Source organism: Oncorhynchus masou, chromosome 18 (assembly GCF_036934945.1).
Source record: "Oncorhynchus masou masou isolate Uvic2021 chromosome 18, UVic_Omas_1.1, whole genome shotgun sequence".
NCBI lineage: Eukaryota > Metazoa > Chordata > Actinopteri > Salmoniformes > Salmonidae > Oncorhynchus > Oncorhynchus masou.
The window spans coordinates 25,220,067-25,242,341 of record NC_088229.1 but is presented as its reverse complement, the minus strand read 5'-3'; the positions used below and the strand labels follow the sequence as shown (position 1 = coordinate 25,242,341).

Here is a 22,275-nt window from a genome sequence, read left to right as displayed (position 1 = left end):
CGTGACTAAATGTTGTGCCAGTTTTGTTCGTTTTGGTGTTATTTTTGTTGCTCTTCGGCGCACACAATTTATTTTCTTAAGGCAAGTTGACGTTTGGTAGCCGAAGTATACTTTAGTCAAATGTATGTCCAATCAGCCCCTTTGTCGGAGATTGATCAACTGGTCATTTTTCAAGGGAATGTTTCTAAGGAGTATGCAATCACAGTCGGGGATTGATCAACTGGTCATTTTTCAAGGGAATGTCTCTAAGGAGTATGCAATCACAGTCGGTGATTGATCAACTGGTCATTTTTCAAGGGAATGTCTCTAAGGAGTATGCAATCACAGTTGGTGATTGATCAACTGGTCATTTTTCAAGGGAAGGTCTCTAAGGGAGTATGCAATCACAGTCGTGCACTAAAGCCTAGACGAGTTCTGCTAGGAGCAAACAGAACCTAGTCTGAGGTTGCTTTGATGCTCTGACTGTCCTACCTGACTGTCCTCCTGCAGCCAGTCCTAGTGGCTTTAGGACAGGGTGTCCTCTAGGGGCCTACATGATGGAGCTGCAGCCAGTCCTGGTGGCTTTAGGACAGGGTGTCCTCTAGGGGCCTACATGATGGAGCTGCAGCCAGTCCTGGTGGCTTTAGGACAGGGTGTCCTCTAGGGGCCTACATGATGGAGCTGCAGCCAGTCCTAGTGGCTTTAGGACAGGGTGTCCTCGAGGGGCCTACGTGATGGAGCTGAAGCCAGTCCTGGTAGCTTTAGGACAGGGTGCCCTCTAGGGGCCTACATGATGGAGCTGCAGCCAGTCCTGGTGGCTTTAGGACAGGGTGGCCTACCTGATGGAGCTGTAGCCAGTCAATGTGGTTGTAGGGAAGGGTGCCCTCTAGGCCTGAGGTCAGCTGACTCCCCTCCACTAGCTTGTGCAACCCCTTCAGTGAGGTCACCACAGCAATCTACTTATAGATAGAGAATGGCACATTCAGTGACATCAGAGAGCAAGCCACCCAGAATGAATGCATTAACTATTTATAAAATTCTAAGCTTGATGGAAATCATTAGAGGAAACCCTTGATTGAGATCTGACCTGTAGTCTAGGACATTTCTCTGTGCGATGGCAGCTCTCCTTCTCCACTAGGATCAAGACACTGTGTATTGCATGGGGAATCTGCTCCTGTAACATAATCCAAATAGGAGACCTCACAGTAATAAATAGGTATGAGTAAATACAGTAGCCTATAACTGCAGGTAAAACTGAGCAATCTGGGGAGTAAAGACAAGAATGAACAGAGGGAATAGTCTAGAGTCCGGGTAGGAATAAAATAATTCCCTCATTATGTCAAGATCACAACTTATTTATCTCATGATCACTACATAACGAAAGTTATTTTGTTGAGATCACAATAATTTTCTCATGATTACGACATAGCAAAATAGGAGTGGACATATTGTGGATGTATTGATGACAGATTGACAGTATGGCTGAGGCAGCAGAGCCCATGGTGGATCAGCGCATACGTTTATATTGATTGCTACACTAAGGGATGGTACATTTCATGCTAACATCACACTTTCATTTGTGTTTGCCGCTCATTATCAGTGTATAACTTAGAATGTTAGCAAGTTAAATTTCCCTTACCTTACCTGAGGCCTTACCTGAGGCCTTACCTGAGGCCTTACCTGAGGCCTTACCTGAGGCCTTACCTGAGGCCTTACCTGAGGCCTTACCTGAGGCCTTACCTGAGGCGTTACCTCAGGCCTTACCTGAGGCCTTACCTGAGGCCTTACCTGAGGCCTTACCTGAGGCCTTACCTGAGGCGTTACCTCAGGCCTTACCTGAGGCGTTACCTCAGGCCTTACCTGAGGCCTTACCTGAGGCCTTACCTGAGGCCTTACCTGAGGCCTTACCTGAGGCCTTACCTGAGGCCTTACCTGAGGCGTTTAACCCCAGAACGATGTCTGACAGGCCAAGCCTGTTTGCCACCCCCAAGCAACATCACAGCTAACTTGGCTAGATTTGTGAGTGAATGAGTGACTGAGTACGAGCTAGCTAGTGAGTTCTGTTAGCTAGACTAGCTTGTTAACTATTCTGGTTGTTGGCTTGCATAACTCATACAGTATGTGTATAATTGTAAGTGACACTTAATGTTTTATGGATTATATTTACATTTAAAGAGTGGCTGTATCCATTCCTGACAGGCTGATCAGATTAAATTTCAGCCTCAGAGGCTGATAATTTTAGCCTTGGAATCTGTCAGCAAAGGCACAATTAGGATTGATCAGCCTCTGGGGCAACTATTGAATCTGATCAACCTGCCAGGAATTGAGCTCACCCATTCTGGATTATATGCATCTGCCTATAAAGCACTTAGACAGTTAATCTGCCGGCAAGGAGCCTTAATTATAAAACAGCCTACAACGCAGCATCCTGACTTTTCAGCCTTAGAGGCTGAAATTGAATCTGATCAGCCTGTCTTGAATGGAGCTCACCCACAGTAAATGTAAATATTATCCACAAAACAAGTGTCTCTTATAATTTTAAATGTATCTGTTACGGAGCCTGGGAGACATGCCCCAGGAGTGCATTGCGATCAATGCGGCCACAAGGCTCCTTGATGAATTGGTTGTTGTGCATCAGAACAAATGAATGGATGATGCGTGGTACTTTTCATTATCTTGTGATCTCGACATAACAACTGAGATAAATAAATTGTGATCTCGACATTACAAGGGAATACTTCTTTAGATAGTTGCTACCCTCTTGTGGTGATGTTGTGTAGTGATGATTCCAAAATGACAAGGAAGATGCCAAGTCTTCTTACCTGAACCACCAACAAGGCCTTATTGAACTGTGGTGGAGGTGGAGTCTTCCGAGCATCAATAACTAGTGTCATTCCAAGTTCTCTTAGTTCTCGCCTATAAATTATGAAGATGAAAACAATGAATTAAGAATACAATCCAATGGTTCAGGCTACATAAGAGAGGGACCCGCCCAGGGGGTATCATACATACTTGATTACAGAGTGGAGATAGAGCAGAAGTTTGCTGAGTTCCAGACTTGACACCAAAGGAGATCTCCATCCTTCCTTGTCTCCGTGCACCTCAACCACCAACCGACCTGTCCTGTCTCTGCCACCTGAGTATGGGAGAGGGGAACATGAGGATCTGATACACTTTCCCTGGACAGATATCATACACCTCTGTCTCTGAGGCAAACCATGTAAGGGGGTTTTCCATACCAGTTAGACATGCGACTCCCATCTGGAGATGGTGAGTGCTGTGTTCTGCTGAGGCTGGTAACAGGACCTTAGAACTGGGCACAGCATAGTGACCCAGGGGCTGCTGGGTAATTTCAAGTGGAGGGGTCTGGTGTCCGTTTGTAACGGGTATGAAGGGTTGGCCAGCCTGGGAGACATCTTTAGGAAGGAGGGATCATACAGAGGTATGTGATATATTTAATATACTACAGAATAACAACAACATGCCATGCTGTAGACCTCTTACCTTGGTTGGGCAGTCTCCGCCTGTTCATCTTTTGGGAAACCAGTCCAAAAGCTGTCGTGTTTTTACATTTCACTACATGTAAGCTGGGAATCATCTTTGTATTGAAGTCAATGTCCCTTCTTTTTCTTCCTTGTATCGCAACTTCACACTTCTCTGATATGTCCACAATAGTGGTCGACAGAGAGGAGGGACATCTCCCATCATCCTCTATGGTGTCATTCAGGCCTTGTAAAATTCCACTGGATATAGTGTTTCTTTCTCCAGACTTCCAACAGGGAACCGTGCTAACAGGGGGAGTCTGGTTATGGTGACCTGGGTCTGGATAGTAGCACTGCTGGGAGGGACCAGGACATAATTCTTTACCCTCTGGTCCCAGTCTCCCCTCACATAGACTAGCCTCCTCCAGAACCACCAGTGTATTCAGTCTATTGTCTCTCTCAAAGGTAACAGGGTTCTGCAGCGCTGAATGGTAAGACTCTCTGTACCGGCACCTGATCTCCTGTGCTTTGGACACCTGGCCCATTCTCCTCCTCATGCAAGGGGTGCAGGGGGAGTCTTCGGGGAATCGGACGGTCCGGCCACAGTGTAACGGTTCCCTGAGGGGCCGGTGGGGGGCAGGAGCCAAGGCCGGGGGCGGGGGCAGGGCTGGAGCCGAAGGAACACCAGGCCTGTTGAGGGTAACAGGCCTAAATATGGGTGCTCTGGGGTGTGTGTGACTGTGAGCCCCACTGAGCAACGCTTCTTTCTGCTTAGTGAACTCCAACAAGTCTATGTATTCCCCCTCAACTTCAGAGGTGTTGTTGCTGCGGCTGTCCCATGTGTTGGGAGACACCCAGCCGATTGGCTTAGCCACAGGCCTATCCTGATCCACCTTAACCAGCCTGGAGCAGTTACTGTCCACCAGACACAGCGACACCGCAATGCCATGTTTAGCAGGAGAGATCCTGGTCTCCACAGAGTACCCAGAGGCAGGGGGAGGCAGCGCCAACGAGGGCACTGGCCTTGCCACTTTCTCCTGTTGAATAGCAGCAGGGTTAGGAGATGACAAGGCCATAGTTCTGGGTTTATCCACAAACTCAGGTAGAGCCACCTGTGCCCATGGCACCTTCACCATGCCCTGGTCTGTGGAGAGGATACAGTGGCTGAGAAGGGTGCCATGGCGGCCATGGTTGAGTTCCCCCAGCCAGTCCTCAGTGAAGATGCAGGGGTAGGAGGTCTCAGGGATGGGTGTCTCCTCTACCTCCCGACCCTGTCCCTCCTCCTCCCCCAGCAGGCTCCGGACCACAATGCGGGCGGACTGTTCAGAAAAGGGTGCCACCTGCAGGTAGAAGTCCCCTGGGCGCAGCAATAAGGGGTTGATGGAGGCAAGCTGGATCACCACCTTCTCATGCAGACACAGAGGCCAGCCCTCACAGCGGAACACCACATCAGAGTACTGGGCCTGATGGGAAAAATGACAGACATTTCTTTACCATTTCATTTGTCTTTACACTTAGCATTACTTTGCAAGCTTTGTAATTGAGGTAACTTTGTTTTGTATAGGTGGTCTTTATTTGAGCCTAAATGCCTGTATATAATGTGTATGGTGAACTGTTATGTATTTTTTGTGTAGCATCTGTGTTGATGTGTATAACTCAGAGGCTGCTGACTCACACAGGCAGCCTGCTGAACACTCTCAAGGATGTGTTTGGCTGTAATGAGGAAGTCCAGCAGACACTTGAGTGCGTCTCCTTGGTAACGTTCCTCTATGACCTGGAAGAGCTGGCTCAGGACAGTGGGGGCTGTGGCCTCGAAAGGAGGGTAGAGGTCTGAGAGGGTGTTCTGGATGGACCTGTCCAGAGACTCAGGGTTCTATTAACATAAGAGACAGGCCTGAGGTCAGCACAAACATAAGTTAAAATATTCAAACGTTTTTTTTGGCCCAAGAAAAGATGGAGATAAAGATTAGATACAGACAGGAGTTGTTTTTCACATACATAGGCTGCGGTACATTTGCATCACATATCGAATTTTGAACATCTTAAAGCAGTTCTGCATCCCTTTAAAGAAAAGCTTAATTGACATCCATAAGGTCATAAAACACACAAACACCATTGTCTGCTATCCTTTGTTCCTGGCATCTCTTAGTATGTTTCCAGTAAGACCTCAGACCTTTTTCCTTCTTCCTTCACACAGAACAATCCATAATCATTCACCAGAGACGTTGACAAGGACAAAGTTGCTGTGGATGTCAGGGTGGCTACAGTATCACATGAGATATTTGAGCAGCATAAGCAGCATTTCGGCAGATACCAAGCATCCATAAACAGACTGGGGGTCTCTGCTAGAGGAGAGGCCTGGTTTATGGTTTCACATTCTCTCTGACCTCCGTGGTGGCCCATCAACCACTTTTAGGCCCTGCTTAATTTAGCTTTGTGAAAGCCATGCATCTGCTGTGGGAGGTAAATGTATATGTGGATGTTTCTTGTCTCAATGGAGAGTCTCTGTAGGAGGAAACATGGTTCTTATGGTCCCTGGTGCAATGTGGTTACCATGCCTTGCCAAGCTACGTAGACTGATTTCAATATAATTGTAGGGATATTATGACTGGCAAATGTTACTAGACACCACCCTCTTTATTGTTCATTTACACAATAGAGTTATGAAGCCATTTAATCAACAATACACATTTTCCTCAATGGAAAATATGTTGCCTACTTGCTCATAGTGATGAGTTTGTTTTTGTTTTTTTTAAAATTGTATTTAACCTTTATTTAACTAGGAAGGTCTCATTGAGATTTAAAATCTATTTTTCAAGAGCGTCCTGGCCAAGATAGGCAGCACCAAGTCATTACAAAAATTACAGACAAACAACATGAAAAACTAAAAGTATGCTAGTAAAAACCATAAAATTCACAAGAGTATAACAAAATCAAAAACAGCAAATTCAAAAACATTGACAGGTCAGGGAATCAGTCTCAAGATCATTCATCAGTGATTTAAAATACTAATCGGGACAAGTTCTTCCAGTTTAAAAGTATTTTGTAAGGAGTTCCAAGACGATGGTGCAGAGTACATAAAAGACCTTCTACCAAATTACGTTCGGACATTTGGAACAGTTGGCAGGATAAAGTCGAGCGAACGAAGAGAGTACCCACCACATATCTGAACAATAAAAATGCCCAAATAGAAAAGTAGTAAACCCAAAATGGCTTTGTAAATGAAAGTATACCCGTGCCTTGAGCCTACGAGTGTCTAGAGAAGGCCAGCCAACCGGGGTATACAAAATGCAGTGGTGCGTAAGGGTTTTGCAGTTTAAAATAAGTCTCAAAGTGCCATGATAAAGGGTGTCAATTGATCTCAAACACTGAGCGAAAGCATTCATATATAAAATATCCCCATAATCAAGTAAAGGCATAAATGTAGCGGATACCAGCCTCCTTCTGGTTTCAAAAGAAAAACAGGCCTTATTCCTAAAATAAAATCCCAATTTCAGCTTCAATTATTTTGTAAGTTGCTGAATATGCAATTTAAAAGAGAGGCCATCATCAATTAAAATTCCAAGATATTTATAAGAGGTTACAACCTCAATCTCCTTGCTTCAATTGACACAAGATATGTTGAACAGTATCAAAAGCAGTTTGCAAGTTCTGGAAAGCTTTTGTAAGAGACAAGGCACAACAGTAAATGACAGTATCATCAGCATAAAAATGAAGTGGCGCATTTTGGACATTTTTGTCTAAATAATTTATAAAAATAGTGAATAAGAAAGGACCAAGTACAGAGCCTTGGGGCACACCATTAAAGACAGACAATTTAACAGACATAAGCCCATCAAATTGAGTGCACTGAGTTCTATCAGACAGATAATTAGCAAACCATGCAACTGCATGCTCTGAAAGACCTACACTCGACAATCTCTGCCTTAGTATAGCATGATCTCCTGTATCAAAAGCCTTAGAGAGATCAATTAAAAGTGAGACTGCTGTTTTTTGTCAAGGGCTTCAGTGATATAATTTAAAACCTTCATGGCTGCTGTAATTGTGCTATGCTTCTTCCTGAAGCCCGATTGGTACATTGATAAAATAGAGTTAGTAAATAAAAACTCTTTTAGCTGTTCACTCACAAGGGTTTCAAGTATTTTCACCAGGGGTGATAGCTTTGAGATTGGCCTATAATTATTTAAAAGAGTTTTTAAAAGTGGTAGCACAAATGCTGATTTCCAGATTTTTGGAATTGCATTACATTCCAGGGTTAGATTGAACAGATATGTCAGTGGTTCAGCTATGAAATCAGCTGCCAGATTTAAAAAGCAGGGATCCAAAAGATCAGGACCTGCAGGCTTTCTCTGATCTAAGGATTTCAGGGTTTTATGTACCACCTGCACTGTAAATGGCAAAAAGCTAAAAGTTTGACCAGCTCTCACTGGTTCATCCACACAGGGTTGTACAGAGACAGAGGACACTGAATCAAACAGCCTACCAGATGATACAAAGTGCTCATTGAAACAATTCAGCATTTCAGTTTTGTCATATACAGCAACAGAGTCCTTCAAAACACATGACGATAATTCATGAACATTACCGTTACCAGACATAGACTTAATAGCCTTCCAAAACTTTCTAGGGTCATTCAGGTTATCAGTGGTAACAGACATAAAATATTCAGACTTGGCCTTACTGAGAAGAGAAGAACACTTGTTTCCTAACTGCCTAAAAATAAGCCAATCACCATCAGAAAATGATTTCCTTGCTTTAGCCCAGGCTAGATTACGGTCGTGAATAATACAAGACAACTCAGAAGAAAACCATGGATTATACCGCCCTTTAACTCTGAACCTGCGGAATGGGGCATGTTTGTTTACTATTTGGAAAAAAACATCATGAAATCTTTTCCAGGCAGTTTCCACATCAGGGATAAGCTCAATCTTGCTCCAGTCAAAATAAAACAAATCACGAAAGAAAGCCTGCTCATTAAAACACTTCAAATTTCTCTTACGAATAAAATGTGGGTTTGTCTTAGGAACCTTATTATTTCTAACAGCAACAACTGCACAATGGTCATTTAAATCATTACAAAAATCACCAACCGCAGAATATTTATGTGGAACATTTGTCAATATCAAATCAATCAGGGTAGATTTATCTGGGCATTTAAGATTCTGGCGAGTGGGTGAGTTAATCAACTGGGTAAGATTCATAGAATTACAAAACATTTTTAATTCATCAGACACCGGCTTTAACCAACACCAGTTGAGATCACCAATCAAGATCATTCCACTGTAAAGACGTTTAGACATAAGGTGCATCAAAGAAGATGCACCTTGAATGGAGAAATACCACTGTGATGATTCCACAGATCATTCCACAGAACTCAGTGCATCCCAGCTCCGGTGTGGAGATGGAGGGAGAGTCTGGGCATATCAGGTCGTGATCAGAATGATCCCTTTGGACCTTGTCTGGCTGACTAGCCTACTTCCTTTAAAGCTCTCCGTCATTACTCCATCTACTAGTCTATGTTGGACAGGAGAAAAATCTAACCTTTGTCGTTTGTTGTTATCAGGCTGGCCGGTGTTGCCCAGAGTTCGTTCGCCAGGGGAGGCATCTCCTGCCTCTCTTCCCCCATCCGATACCGGAGTCGAAGGAACATAGCAAGAGAGTCCTGGAGTGGATACAAACAACGAATAGTTTCATCGCCCTGGAGCCTGATCTTCCTGCACATTGGTCGCTGGGGGTACCTGTGTCTGTGGTCGCATGGCTTACTCCTACTCCTTCCCTTACCATTTCAAAGTCGACGTCGCAACCTTCTGTCCCTGCTCTGGATCGAGCGGGTTTCTCCATCTATCGGAGTCCTGCACCAGGCGCCGGGAACTACGGGCTCAAGTTATCCTGCCTCTTGCCCGTCCTTAAAGGGTTCTCAGAATCCTGTGAAGCATGGGAGTGGGCAGATTTCCTCATCCTTCTTGCCAGCCCTGATTTTGGGAAGCTCCATGGTAAGGAATGTGACTGGTGCAAAAACAATGTCCTATCCTGGAGCTGGAGGAAACAGCATTACTAAGCTGCTCCAGAATGTACTACTTCAGGACATGGACATTGTTTCTATCATAGTCTACGTGGGTTTTAATGACATTATGAAGGGCAGCTCTGAGCAGTTGAAACTGGATATCAAAGAGCTGATTGACTCTCTGCTAGACACTAATAAAATAGCCATCATATCTGGCCCTATACCCTCTCTGAATTGTGGCATTGAACACTTTAGCAGGTTTCTTCTTCATGACTGGCTACGTGATTATTGAAGCTCAATAGTTGTAACTTTTGTTGACAATTTTGATACCTTTTGGAAACAACATGTTTTATAAGGAGGATGGGATCCACCCAAATCATTTGGGTTCCTGGATCCTTTCAGGGCATTATAAGGCTGTGTTGAGACAATGACTTATCAATGACCCAAGCCCAGCTCAGTTAATCCCTACCATTATGTCGCTGAGTCATTGCAACGCTTTAGCAAATGTACATGTAACGTAATTTATGTCCCTCTAACTGCCCTGCATGCCTCTGCTGATCCTACAGCTATGGTATGCAGCAATCATGTGCCTATGAACCAGATTTTTGCTGTTAGCACTGAGGCTGTGTGCCCTAGTAGGAGGTCCACTGTGTGCAGGTCACCCTGCACTAACATAAATAACATGACAATATCTACTAAGCTTCCCAGTAAAGCAATGAAAACAAACAAGCATCCCAGAAAAGTGCAAAAAATAGCCCACGTTAACATATGTAGCTTAAGAAACAAGGTTCATGAAATTAATCACTTGCTTGTAACGTATGACATTCATACTCAAGAAAAAGCTTCACTGTAACCAGTGCCTGCAACCTGGTTCAGGTTATCAGTCAACCTACCAGCGTAGTTACAAACAGCACGGGAATGAAATCATCAACATGTATTGATCACATATTTACTAATGCTTTATGAATGTGCTTGAAAGCAGTATCCAGATCCATCGGATGTAACAATCACAATATAGTAGCCATATCTAGGAAAACCAAAGCTCCAAAGCTGGTTCTAATATAGTGTATTCAGGTTTCCGGTCATACAATACGGTTTGTAGTGATTCCTATGTTGTTGATGTAAATAATATTTGTTGATGGTGTGTAATGAGGAGCAATCAGATGTTGCACTTGACACAATTATGAAATTGCTTATCCCAGTTACTAATAAGCATGCACCCATTAAGAAAATGACTGTAAAAACTCCCCGTGGATTGATGAGGAATTGAAAAATTGGTTGGTTGAGAGGGATAAGGCAAAATTAATGGCAAATAAGTCTGGCTGCACAACCGATTGGCAAACATACAGAGAAATCATGCGACTGAACTGAATAAAAAGAAGAAGAAACTACACTATGAAACAAAGATAAATGACAAAGAATGATAGTAAAAAACTTTGGACCACCTTCAATTACATTTTGGGAAAAAAGGCAAACTCAGCTTTATCATTAATTGAATCAGATGGCTCATTCATCACAAAACCGTCTGATATTGATATAACTACTTAATTGTTTCTTAATTGGCATGATTAGCAAACTTAGGCATGACATGCCAGCAGCAAATGCTGACACTACATATCAAGTATATCTGACCAAATGATGAAAGAAATTTTTTAAATTTTTTAATTCTGTAAAGTGAGTGTAGATGAGGTGAAAAAATTATTGTTGTCTATCAATAATGACAAAACACCTGACAACTTTTTTTTTGTTTGTTGAATTTTTACCCCCCTTTTTCGTGGTATCCAATTGTTTAGGAGCTACTATCTTGTCTCATCGCTTCAACTCCCGTACGGGTTCGGGAGAGACAAAGGATGAAAGTCTTGCGTCCTCGAATACACAACCCAATCAAGCCGCTTAACACAGCGCCATCCAACCTGGAAGCCAGCCGCACCAATGTGTCGGAGGAAACACCGTATACCTTGGTTAGCGCACACTGCGCCCGGCCCGCCACAGGAGTCATGGGTGCGCGATGAGACAAGGATTTCCGTACCGGTCAAACCCTCCCTAACCTGGACGACGCAAGGCCAATTGTGTGTCGCCCCACAGACCTCCCAGTTGCGGCCGGTTACGACAGAGCCTGGGCGCGAACCCATAGTCTCTGGTGGCAACTTGATTGGAAAATTACTGAGATTAATAGCGGACGATATTGCCACTCCTATTTCCCTTTTTTATTTTTTTTTACATTTAAGCCTACTAGAAAATGTGTGCCCTCAGGCCTGGAGGGAAGCAAAAATCATTCCGCTACCTAAGAATAGTAAAGCCCCCTTTACTGGCTCAAATAGCCGACCAATCAGCCTCTTACCAACCTGTAGTAAAGTTTTGTAAAAAATGGTGTTTGACCAGATACAATGCTATTATACAGTCAACAAATTGATCACAGTCTTTCAGCACGCTTATAGGGAAGGACATTCAACAAGCTTACACAAATTAGTGATGATTGGCTGAGAGAAATTGATGATAAAAAGATTGTGGGAGCTGTTTTGTTAGACTTCAGTGTGATTTTTGACATTATCGATCGGAGTCTGCAGCTGGAAAAAAGTATGTGTTTTGGCTTTACACCCCCTGCTATATTGTGGATAAAAAGTTACCTGTCTAATTCCCTAGGGCAGCTGTCTAGGCCCCTTCATTTTTTCAATCTTTGCTAACGACATGCCACTGGCTTTGAGTAAAGGCAGATGACTAAACACTATACACGTCAGCTACTACAGCGACTGAAATGACTGCAACGCTTAACCTCTACGGGATCGGTGTCGTTCCCGCGGAACAGATGAGCTAACGTAGGCTAATGTGATTAGCATGAGGTTATAAATAACAACAAAAAATATCCCAGGACATAGACATATCTGATATGGGCAGAAAGCTTCAATTCTTGTTAATCTAACCGCACTGCCCAATTTACAGTAGCTATTACAATGAAAGAATACCAGGCTATTGTTTGAGGAGAGTGCACAATTATGAACTTGAAAATGTATTAATAAACCAATTAAGCACATTTGGGCAGTCTTCATACAACACACGCAGACCTGGATTTTATGTTGCAAATATGTGGTAGTGGAGTAGGGACCTGAATGCACACACTTAGTGTGTTGTGAAATCTGTTATGAATGTATTGTAATGTTTTAAAATTGTATAACTGCCTTAATTTTGCCAGACCCCAGGAAGAGTAGCTGCTGGCTTGGCAGCAGTGCACCCAGTAACCAAATCTGCATTCTGGCTACTCAATTTGTACACTTTTATGAAACAAGAGACTAGTCCTCTAAAACCCTCTCCTAAATCTCAGGACCATTTCTGCAAACAACATGGACACTCCCTCTTGATACCTCCAAAGACAACAACCATCTGGCATGACTGGGTCACCACAGTTCAGACCGTTCCCCAGTAAAGTGTAGAGGAGATAGGACATCACACTGGACTGGGGTCCCCTGTATCCGGTGGTGGGCTCATAAGTATTTAGAATTCAGAATGTGGTGGAGATTCCGTACATGTGGGATTTTCATTTTATAAATATTTGGATCATTGTCTTGGAAAGCTGTGTTTCTCCTGAAGGTGATAGAAACACCTTCTTCGGGGTCCAGAGAGTTTCTGTGAAAGATTGTTATGTTCTTCATAGTCTGAACATTGTTTCCACGTCATTTCAACCCAAAAATTCTATGTGATGACGTTGAATTAACGCAGAAAACTGATTGGATTTGCAGAAAGTCATAAGGGAATTTTTGTCTTTTTTTCACCCAACTTTGAACCTAAATCCAATGATGGGGAGACATTTTTAGTTGATTTCGCATTGAATTCACGTTAGTTCACAACTCAACCGAGTGTAAATCCAAACTAGACGTTAAACTGACATCTGTGCCAAGTGGGATGTGATGCAGGATGGAGCTTGATGTTGGGTCAATAGAAAATCATATCCTGGGCTGACCCATTGGAACATGTCACTGACCTGAAAACACTTTTCCAGCACCTGTAGGGGGTTCTGAATAAAGCTCGTGTTATGTCATACTATGGTTGAATGCTTCTTGATCTCTGCACATAAGTAACCTGCCCTACAGTGCTATTTTATCAAGGCATGATGACAAGCTCTAAGAAAAGCATGACAGGTCACTGCTGGTTTGAAATGAAAAAAAGATGAGCGCATCCAAGGGTTTGTAATGTGGGAAAGTGGCATTAGCAGGGCTAGCAGGTTCATGACTCATGGTTACTGTTATGTCTGAGCAACAAGAGAGCACCCTGTGGGTGTAAACAGCAAGCCTGCCTAACGGTCTGCTCCTGAGTGCTGACATTTTGCTGAAGAAACACTGGGGACTAAATAAATACACATCCCTCACACTCGGTCACTAAAATAAATGTCTTGTCTCAGATTGCAGTTTATTGCATTAGGATATCCCAGTGTGGGTAGAGTACATTCTGATATTTAACATTTTTCTTCACTTACCAGCTTACCCAAACAACTCCTTCTAAGCCGGGGGCAGACTTTGAAGTATCTTCAAGTATTTCAGTATAAATTATCTTGTATACATAATGTCTGGGAGAAATACTATGTATAATAGCGAGCCCATGGATTATGTAATTTAGCAGAGCATCTGAGCCATTTCTGACACCAATGTAACTTCAAAAGCTACATTTCCTGTGTTGTCTGTTCAACAAATCGGATCCAGATTCTCCCAGACCAGACCAACTAACTTTGTGATGTCTGAGCAACAGCTCTCTAATGGTCATCAGGAGATAACACTGTCCTGTCAGCCACCCCCAGGATGACCGTCCAAATACCACACATCCTTCTCAGTGATTCTCCAGGGCAGACAGGCACAAACACACAAAATGAATGGTGATCTGGAATAGCAGCTTGACCAATAGTGTCACGGTTTTCATATGGTGAAGGAGAGTCGGACCAAACTGCAGCGTGTCTATTGTGATCCATGTTTAATAAAACAAACGTAACACGAATCAATACAAAACACTACAAACCAAATAAACGAAAACCGAAACAGCCTAAACTGGTGTCAAATAACACAGCACAAGGACATCAAGACACTAAGGACAATCACCCATGGCAAACTCAAAGAATATGGCTGCCTAAATATGGTTCCCAATCAGAGACAACGATAAGCACCTGCCTCTGATTGAGAACCACTCCAGACAGCCATAGACTTTGCTAGATAACCCCACTAGCTACAATCCCAAATACATACACACCAAAACCCCAAGACAAAACACACCACAATACAAAAACTCCATGCCACACCCTGGCCTGACCCAATACATGAAGAAAAACACAAAATACTTAGACCAGGGCGTGACAAATAGAGGGTTGCTATAGCATCCGTCCCTGTGTATCTCTGATATCCTACATTCTGTTACATTATTCACGTTTCTATTCAACATTTTAGCACGTGGGTCAGTTCTGTGTGACTGCTTTTGAATCAAATTATAGCCTGCTGTGGCAACCACTAAGCAACCAACACATACTAGCTTTTTAGGAATGCTTCACACTGGAGATGAGAACAAAAGTGTGTATTGTTTAGTTAGGATGAGCTGCCTGTCAATAACCAACCAAGATGCTATACATCTGTTCAGTTGAGAAGCTAAGAAGCACCTACCATGTATCCAAAGTATAAGATCTTAACATAAAGCGACAGCGCTTGTATTTAGAAGGAACCTCTTTCAATACAATATGGGAGTGAATACGTAAGAAAAGTACACTGGCGTTCATTTTACGTTCCCTGTGTTGATGATGTGCTTTAGTCTTATGTGCTTTAGTCTTAAGGCAAATAATGCAAACTAACACAGTACTTAACAAGTTTTCTTTGTAAGCTCAATCATCTGTGCTGTTTGGGTTTTGTGCCCAGATTTCGACTATTTAAATGTACTGGCGTGCAGTGACATTCATATCTGTGATCTAAATAAATCAATATTGCTGTAACATTGTTTTAATTCAAATCAAATCCAATTTTATTTGTCACATACACATGGTTAGCAGATGTTAATGCAAGTGTAGCGAAATGCTTGTGCTTCTAGTTCTGACAATGCAGTAATAACCAACGAGTAATCTAGCTAACAATTCCAAAACTACTACCTTATACACATAAGTGTAAAGGGATAAAGAATATGTACATAAAGATACATGAATGAGTGATGGTACAGAGCGGCATAGGCAAGATGCAGTAGATGGTATCGAGTACAGTATATACATATGAGATGAGTATGTAAACAAAGTGCCTTAGTTTAAAGTGGCTAGTGATACATGTATTACATAAAGATGCAGTAGATGACATAGAGTACATACGTATACATATGAGATAAATAATGTAGGGTATGTAAACATTATATTAAGTAGCATTGTTTAAGGTGGCTAGTGATATATTTTAAATCAATTCCCATCAATTCCCATTATTAAAGTGACTGGAGTTGAGTCAGTGTGTTGGCAGCAGCCACTCAATGTTAGTGGTGGCTGTTTAACAGTCTGATGGCCTTGAGATAGAAGCTGTTTTTCAGTCTCTCGGTCCCAGCTTTGATGCACCTGTACTGACCTCGCCTTCTGGACGATAGCGGGGTGAACAGGCAGTGGCTCGGGTGGTTGTTGTCCTTGATGATCTTTATGGCCTTCCTGTGACATTGGGTGGTGTAGGTGTCCTGGAGGGCAGGCAGTTTGCCCCCGGTGATGCGTTGTGCAGACCTCACTACCCTCTGGAGAGCCTTACGGTTGTGGGCAGAGCAGTTGCCGTACCAGGCGGTGATACAGCCCGACAGGATGCTCTCGATTGTGCATCTGTAGAAGTCTGTGAGTGCTTTTGGTGACAAGCCAAATTTCTTCAGCCTCCTGAGGTTGAAGAGGCGCTGCTGCGCCTTCTTCACGATGCTGTCTGTGTGGGTGGATCAATACATTTTGTCTGTGATGTGTACGCTGAGGAACTTAAAACTTACTACCCTCTCCACTACTGTTCCATCGATGTGGATAGGGGGGTGTTCCCTCTGCTGTTTCCTGAAGTCCACAATCATCTCCTTAGTTTTGTTGACGTTGAGTGTGACTTTATTTTCCTGACACCACACTCCGAGGGCCCTCACCTCCTTCCTCCCTGTAGGCCATCTCGTCATTGTTGGTAATCAAGCCTACCACTGTTGTGTCGTCCGCAAACTTGATGATTGAGTTGGAGGCGTGCGTGGCCACGCAGTCGTGGGTGAACAGGGAGTACTGGAGAGGGCTCACAACGCACCCTTGTGGGGCCCCAGTGTTGAGGATCAGCGGGGTGGAGATGTTGTTACCTACCCTCACCACCTGGGGGCGGCCCATCAGGAAGTCCAGTACCCAGTTGCACAGGGTGGGGTCGAGACCCAGGGTCTCGAGCTTGATGACGAGTTTGGGGGGTACTATGGTGTTAAATGCTGAGCTGTAGTCGATGAACACCATTCTCACATAGGTATTCCTCTTGTCCAGATGGGTTAGGGCAGTGTGAAGTGTGGTTGAGATTGCATCGTCTGTGAACCTATTTGGGTGGTAAGCAAATCGGAGTGGGTCTAGGATGTCAGGTAGGGTGGAGGTGATATGGTCCTTGACTAGTCTCTCAAAGCACTTCATGATGACGGAAGTGAGTGCTACGGGGCGGTAGTCGTTTAGCTCAGTTACCTTAGCTTTCTTGGGAACAGGAACAATGGTGGCCCTCTTGAAGCATGTGGGAACAGCAGACTGGGATAGGGATTGATTGAATATGTCCGTAAACACACCAGCCAGCTGGTCTGCGCATGCTCTGAGGGCGCGACTGGGGATGCGGGCCAGTTAACAGAATGATCTCATTGCATAATTTGAAACAAAACTCAGCCCAACTGCACTAAAGACACACGGCCGAATCATTACAGACACTTAATCAGGAGCTGTCTAGGTTTAGTGTCTTTTGGGTTCCATAAATGGTTACCCTCAGGGGGGCAGACTGACTGCTGCACTTTTACACACTAATTCAACTCTCCAGGTAAATTGTCTCCTTGAAAACTGTGCTTGTCCCCATAATAATGGAACTAGCTATATTATTAAATAGAGGGTAGAATTTAAAGATAACTTCTACTTGATAATACCGGAACAAAGTCATGCTACATGTTACCTGAAGTAAATTGGCCAGGGGCGCATAACATGCTGAAGTATGACATGCTGAAGGGGCGGCAGTGTAGCCTAGTTTAGGGCATTGGACTAGTAACCGAAAGGTTGCAAGTTCAAATCCCCGAGCTGACAAGGTACAAAATCTGTCGTTCTGCCCCTGAACAGGCAGTTAACCCACTGTTCCTAGGCCGTCATTGAAAATAAGAATTTGTTCTTAACTGACTTGCCTAGTAAAATAAAGGTAAAATAAAAGTATCTTGCATTACACAGCAAAATTTACAGATTCTACAGCATTTAATTACATAGCAGATTTCCTAAACATCTTAGTTAACCACCTCAGGTTAGAACGTGCTAATGCCCTCCATGAGAACACGCCAAATGACATGAGAGAAAATAAACACAGGCCTAATCTTGTGGCTCTACTGTAAACCATCACTTAGCCACTAAAGCAGATGTTATATTCAGTTTGCTTTGCAAATGTGGCCTTTCTTGCGTGCAAATGCTAATTATGATGCCTTGAGCAGCAGAATGGCTTGAAGTTGGTGGCAAACCAGTAGTCCAGCAGTAGCAGTGATCTTAAAAACACTTCATTATATTAAAAGTGGGGGATCAGTTGCACAACGTCCTACCTGTAATTAAGTCACAGCTGAACATAGTGTTATTCAAACTGCCAGTTTTCCCTCCCTCCCATAATCACAGATATAACAAGTACACAGAGAGCATTAACTTAAAGCCTGAATTGTATGATGTTCCATGAGTGACCTCAATGTTTGAGAGCTTACTGAGGTAACCAGGCAAGACAGTACATCATTTTTACTGCTGAAGAGAGAACTTTTGTTTTCATGTGGTGATTCAGTGGAAACATACTGGTATGATGGTCACTTCAGTTCCTAAGCCTACCTCTCCAATGTACTCTCATCCAGAGCTATAAAGAATATAAACATATAGCCATCCCCTCTCCAGAGTCTGAGTAGCACTTGAAACAGCAAAACATTAATTCAGTAATTTTTTCCCAAAGGGATCCTTCTTGTAATTCTATGTGCTAGACTCATGCCTTGCTTTTAAAAGGGGAGATGCAGGCCAACCAATACGGCGAGTGTTTTGTGAAATCACTGGGAATGCACAGTAATTTGAAACCCTCACCTTGAGTCAAAAGATTTTGCTGTGTCGCTAGCTATGTTAAGTGGGAGCACAGGAGCATCAAACCTACACGTGTGTTTGTAATGACAGAGATTATAGGGCCAATTTAGACATTTGAATGTAAATGTAAATGTAACATATGTAGAAACATGATGGACAATGATGAAAATCATATCAAAACAGCAAATACTGATAATAAACACATATGAAATGGAATGGCATAAAGTCAAAGTAGGCCATGTTGAGCAACAGTTACATTACCATGTTTCCTACAATGTGTTGGTTGTCCAGTCAAGCAGGAACGACTGTGAGTACGGAGTCCAGTCAGGAGAATAATCATTAGACCGACGGGTCTCAGAAGTTGACAAACTGATCACACTATTCGCCATTCTATCCACATTGACTCCAAATTGCTTAGTGAGGAGGTCAGGACTTTAAGCAACAGGAAAACTCTAATAAATAAACATCTTAGAGCTCCTGGGTGATCTTCTGCTGCTGCTAATAGCTCTCCCTGGTGCTATGTTTGTCTGCCCACAGTTTGAGAGGAGGCAGCATGACCCATGCAGAGTATGAGAAAAAGCATGTAGGAGTAAGGGAGAGAGAGAGAGAGAGAGATAGAGAGAGAGTGAGGGGAGGGGAGGGGAGGGGAGGGGAGGGGGAGGGAGGGGAGGGGAGGGGAGGGGAGAAGGAAATCGCATCAAGATTCTTTCTTACTTTTCTTTGGCATTACTCTTAACCTCCATCTCACCTCTCCCTCTCCTTCTCTCTCTCTTTATCGCTACCTATCCTCTTGTCTCTTTCTCTCTCTCTTTATCGCTACCTATCCTCTTGTCTCTTTTTCTCTCTCTTTATCGCTACCTATCCTCTTGTCTCTCTCTCTCTCTCTCACACATGCACCTTTTCACTTTTCCATTCCTTGGCTCTCATCCCATTCCACATTCCTGTCTTCTTTTGGGTGTCTGCATATTAACTACATTTGCTTGTTGGTATGGCACTATGAGCATAGAGAAGGTGAACAGGGTGGATATACTGTAGATACAGGTGATTTCACTCAGGAGGCCAAGCTGTGGTTTATTCTTTTTATTTATTCATATTGGCATTCTAACCAGCTTTCTCAAGCTCACATTACCGTGCACATTAAACTCATGGACAATATATGACCAGGTTTTCTATCACAGCTGTGAGGTGAGAGAGAAACAACCAGAAACTATACTAATTTCACCATTAAGAGTGAGACAGACAAACAATGTAGCCACTGATGAACTTTGCTGTCATTGATGTCCTGCCATTGGACAAGGTATCCTTACTGTGGACAAGCACTTGCAGGTCCTGACAAAGACTAAAATGATACATGGCATCTGCAGTGGCAGGAAAAAGTATGTGAACCTTTTGGAATTACCTGGATTTCTGCATAAATTGGTCATCAAATTAGGATCTGATCTTCATCTAAGTTGCAACAATAGACAAACAGTGTGCTTAAACTAATAACACACATTATTGTATTTTTTTAATTGTCTTAATTGAATACATCATTTAATTATTCACAGTGCAGGGTGGAAAATGATGTGAACCCCTAGGCTAATGACTTCTCCAAAAGCTAATTGGAGTGATTGAGATTGGAGATGTTGGTTAGAGCTGCCTTGCCCTATAAAAAACACTCGCAACATTTGAGTTTGCTATTCACAAGAAGCATTGCCTGATGTGAACCATGCCTCAAAAGAGATCTCAGAAGACCTAAGATTAAGAATTGTTGACTTGCATAAAGATGGAAAGGTTTACAAAAGTCAAAAGTATCTCTAAAAGCCTTGATGTTCATCGGTTCACGGTAAGACAAATTGTCTATAAATGGAGAAAGTTCAGCCCTGTTGCTACTCTCCCTAGGAGTGGCTGTCCTGCAAAGATGACTGCAAGAGCACAGCGCAGAATACTCAATGAGGTTAAGAAGAATCCTAGTGTCAGCTAAAGACTTACAGAAATCTCTGGAACATGCAAAAATCTCTGTTGAAGAGTCTATGATACGTAAAATATGATAGGACACCACGGAAGAAGCCACTGCTGTCTAAAAAAACCATTGCTGCACGTCTGAAGTTTGCAAAAATGCATTGGATGTTCCACAGCGCTACTGGAAAAAATATTCTGTGGACAGATTAAACTACAGTTGAGTTGTTTGGAAGGAAGGAACACACAACAATATGTATGGAGAATAAAAGGCACAGCACACCAACATCAAAACCTTATCCCAACTGTAAGGTATGGTGGATGGAGCATCGTGGTTTGGGGCTGCTTTGCTGCCTCAGGGCCTGGACAGCTTGCTATCATCGACAAAAATAAATAATTCCCAAGTTTATCAAGACATTTTGCAGGAGAATGTAAGGCTATCTGTCTGCCAATTGAAGTTCAACAGAAGTTGGGTGATGCAACAGGACAACGACCCAAAACACAGAAGTAAATCAACCTGTTTGAGATGCTGACCTCAAGAGAACAGATCACACCAGACATCCCAAGAATATTGCTGAACTGAAACAGTTTTGTAAAGAGGAACGGTCCAAAATTCCTCCTGACCGTTGTGCAGGTCTGATCCGCAACTACAGAAAATGTTTGGTTGAGGTCATTGCTGCCAAAGGAGGGTCAATCCTACTTTTCCCACCCTGCACTGTGAATGTTTACATGGTATGTTCAATAAAGACATGAAAACATATAATTGTTTGTGTGTTATTAGTTTAAGCAGACTGTGTTTGTCTATTGTTGTCACCTAGATGAAGATCAGATCAAATTTTATGATCAATTGATGCAGAAATCCAGGTTCACATACTTTTTCTTGCAAATGTATGTGGATTTGGACAGTCATTGTTGCCCTCCCAGCGGCCCTATACTATCTCTGTATAGAAAGCTGTGTGCAAACACACTCTCCCATGGACCAGCTCTTGCAGAGCACACAGGGAGAGAGATCTCTAATTTATACCCAGACATCCTGAACTTAATGACAGTGTGTTGAGAGATAAATTATAGTCCTTTGAAGAAACATACTTTGAAGAAACAAGATAACCCTCTAAGACTACATTCTAACAGAGCCTCCATCCCTCTCTCTCTGCTTAGTGTGCACTGATTGGACCCCTTTTCCCTGCGGTAAATGTACATTTTCATTATGTGGATAGATCGAGTTTAGAATACCAGGAGCGTTTTCTGGCCAATCCTTTACACAATATGTACGTAGAGACTCCAGACAGGAAGACACACTGGGGAGGAGTGGAGAAAGTCATCAGTCCATTTCCTTGTCCTAACTCTGTGGTCTAAAGGGTGGAACTGTACAAACAGAAAGGGGTGTGTGATGAAATACCTAATAACTCACAGCAGTTGAGAGTAACTGTTCTAAAGGAAGTGGAACATGTATCTGGTCCGTACGGCTGAATAAGCAAACCTGGCCAGAGAGAGTAGTTGGAGAGCCAGCCAGGGAGGGGAGAGCATTGAATCTGACCCTGGCCGTGGGAGAGAAGACCCAACCGGCACATTCCTCTACAGCTTACAGCACCGCTCAGGTCATCCAAAGG

The 22,275-nt window shown here is 43.2% G+C and overlaps 1 protein-coding gene across 7 annotated transcripts in view; it reads right to left on the bottom strand.

The window, feature by feature from the left end:
* The window catches only part of LOC135504289 (uncharacterized), a 31,929-nt gene extending 12,675 nt beyond the window's left edge, over window positions 1-19,254 (bottom strand). For all 7 annotated transcript variants that reach the window (XR_010450123.1, XR_010450124.1, XM_064922709.1 and 4 more), the window contains exons 1-8: window positions 18,989-19,254; window positions 5,137-5,334; window positions 3,484-4,924; window positions 3,219-3,395; window positions 2,992-3,115; window positions 2,802-2,895; window positions 1,067-1,153; window positions 819-935 (exon numbers count right to left, since the gene is read on the bottom strand). Coding sequence is in view for 5 of the 7 variants with exons in the window: in XM_064922709.1 (XP_064778781.1) it covers window positions 819-935; window positions 1,067-1,153; window positions 2,802-2,895; window positions 2,992-3,115; window positions 3,219-3,395; window positions 3,484-4,924; window positions 5,137-5,334; window positions 18,989-18,991 (2,241 nt within the window). In the remaining 2 variants the exon portion in view is untranslated. The remainder of the gene's footprint in view (window positions 1-818; window positions 936-1,066; window positions 1,154-2,801; window positions 2,896-2,991; window positions 3,116-3,218; window positions 3,396-3,483; window positions 4,925-5,136; window positions 5,335-18,988) is intronic.
* Window positions 19,255-22,275: the final 3,021 nt, after the last annotated feature.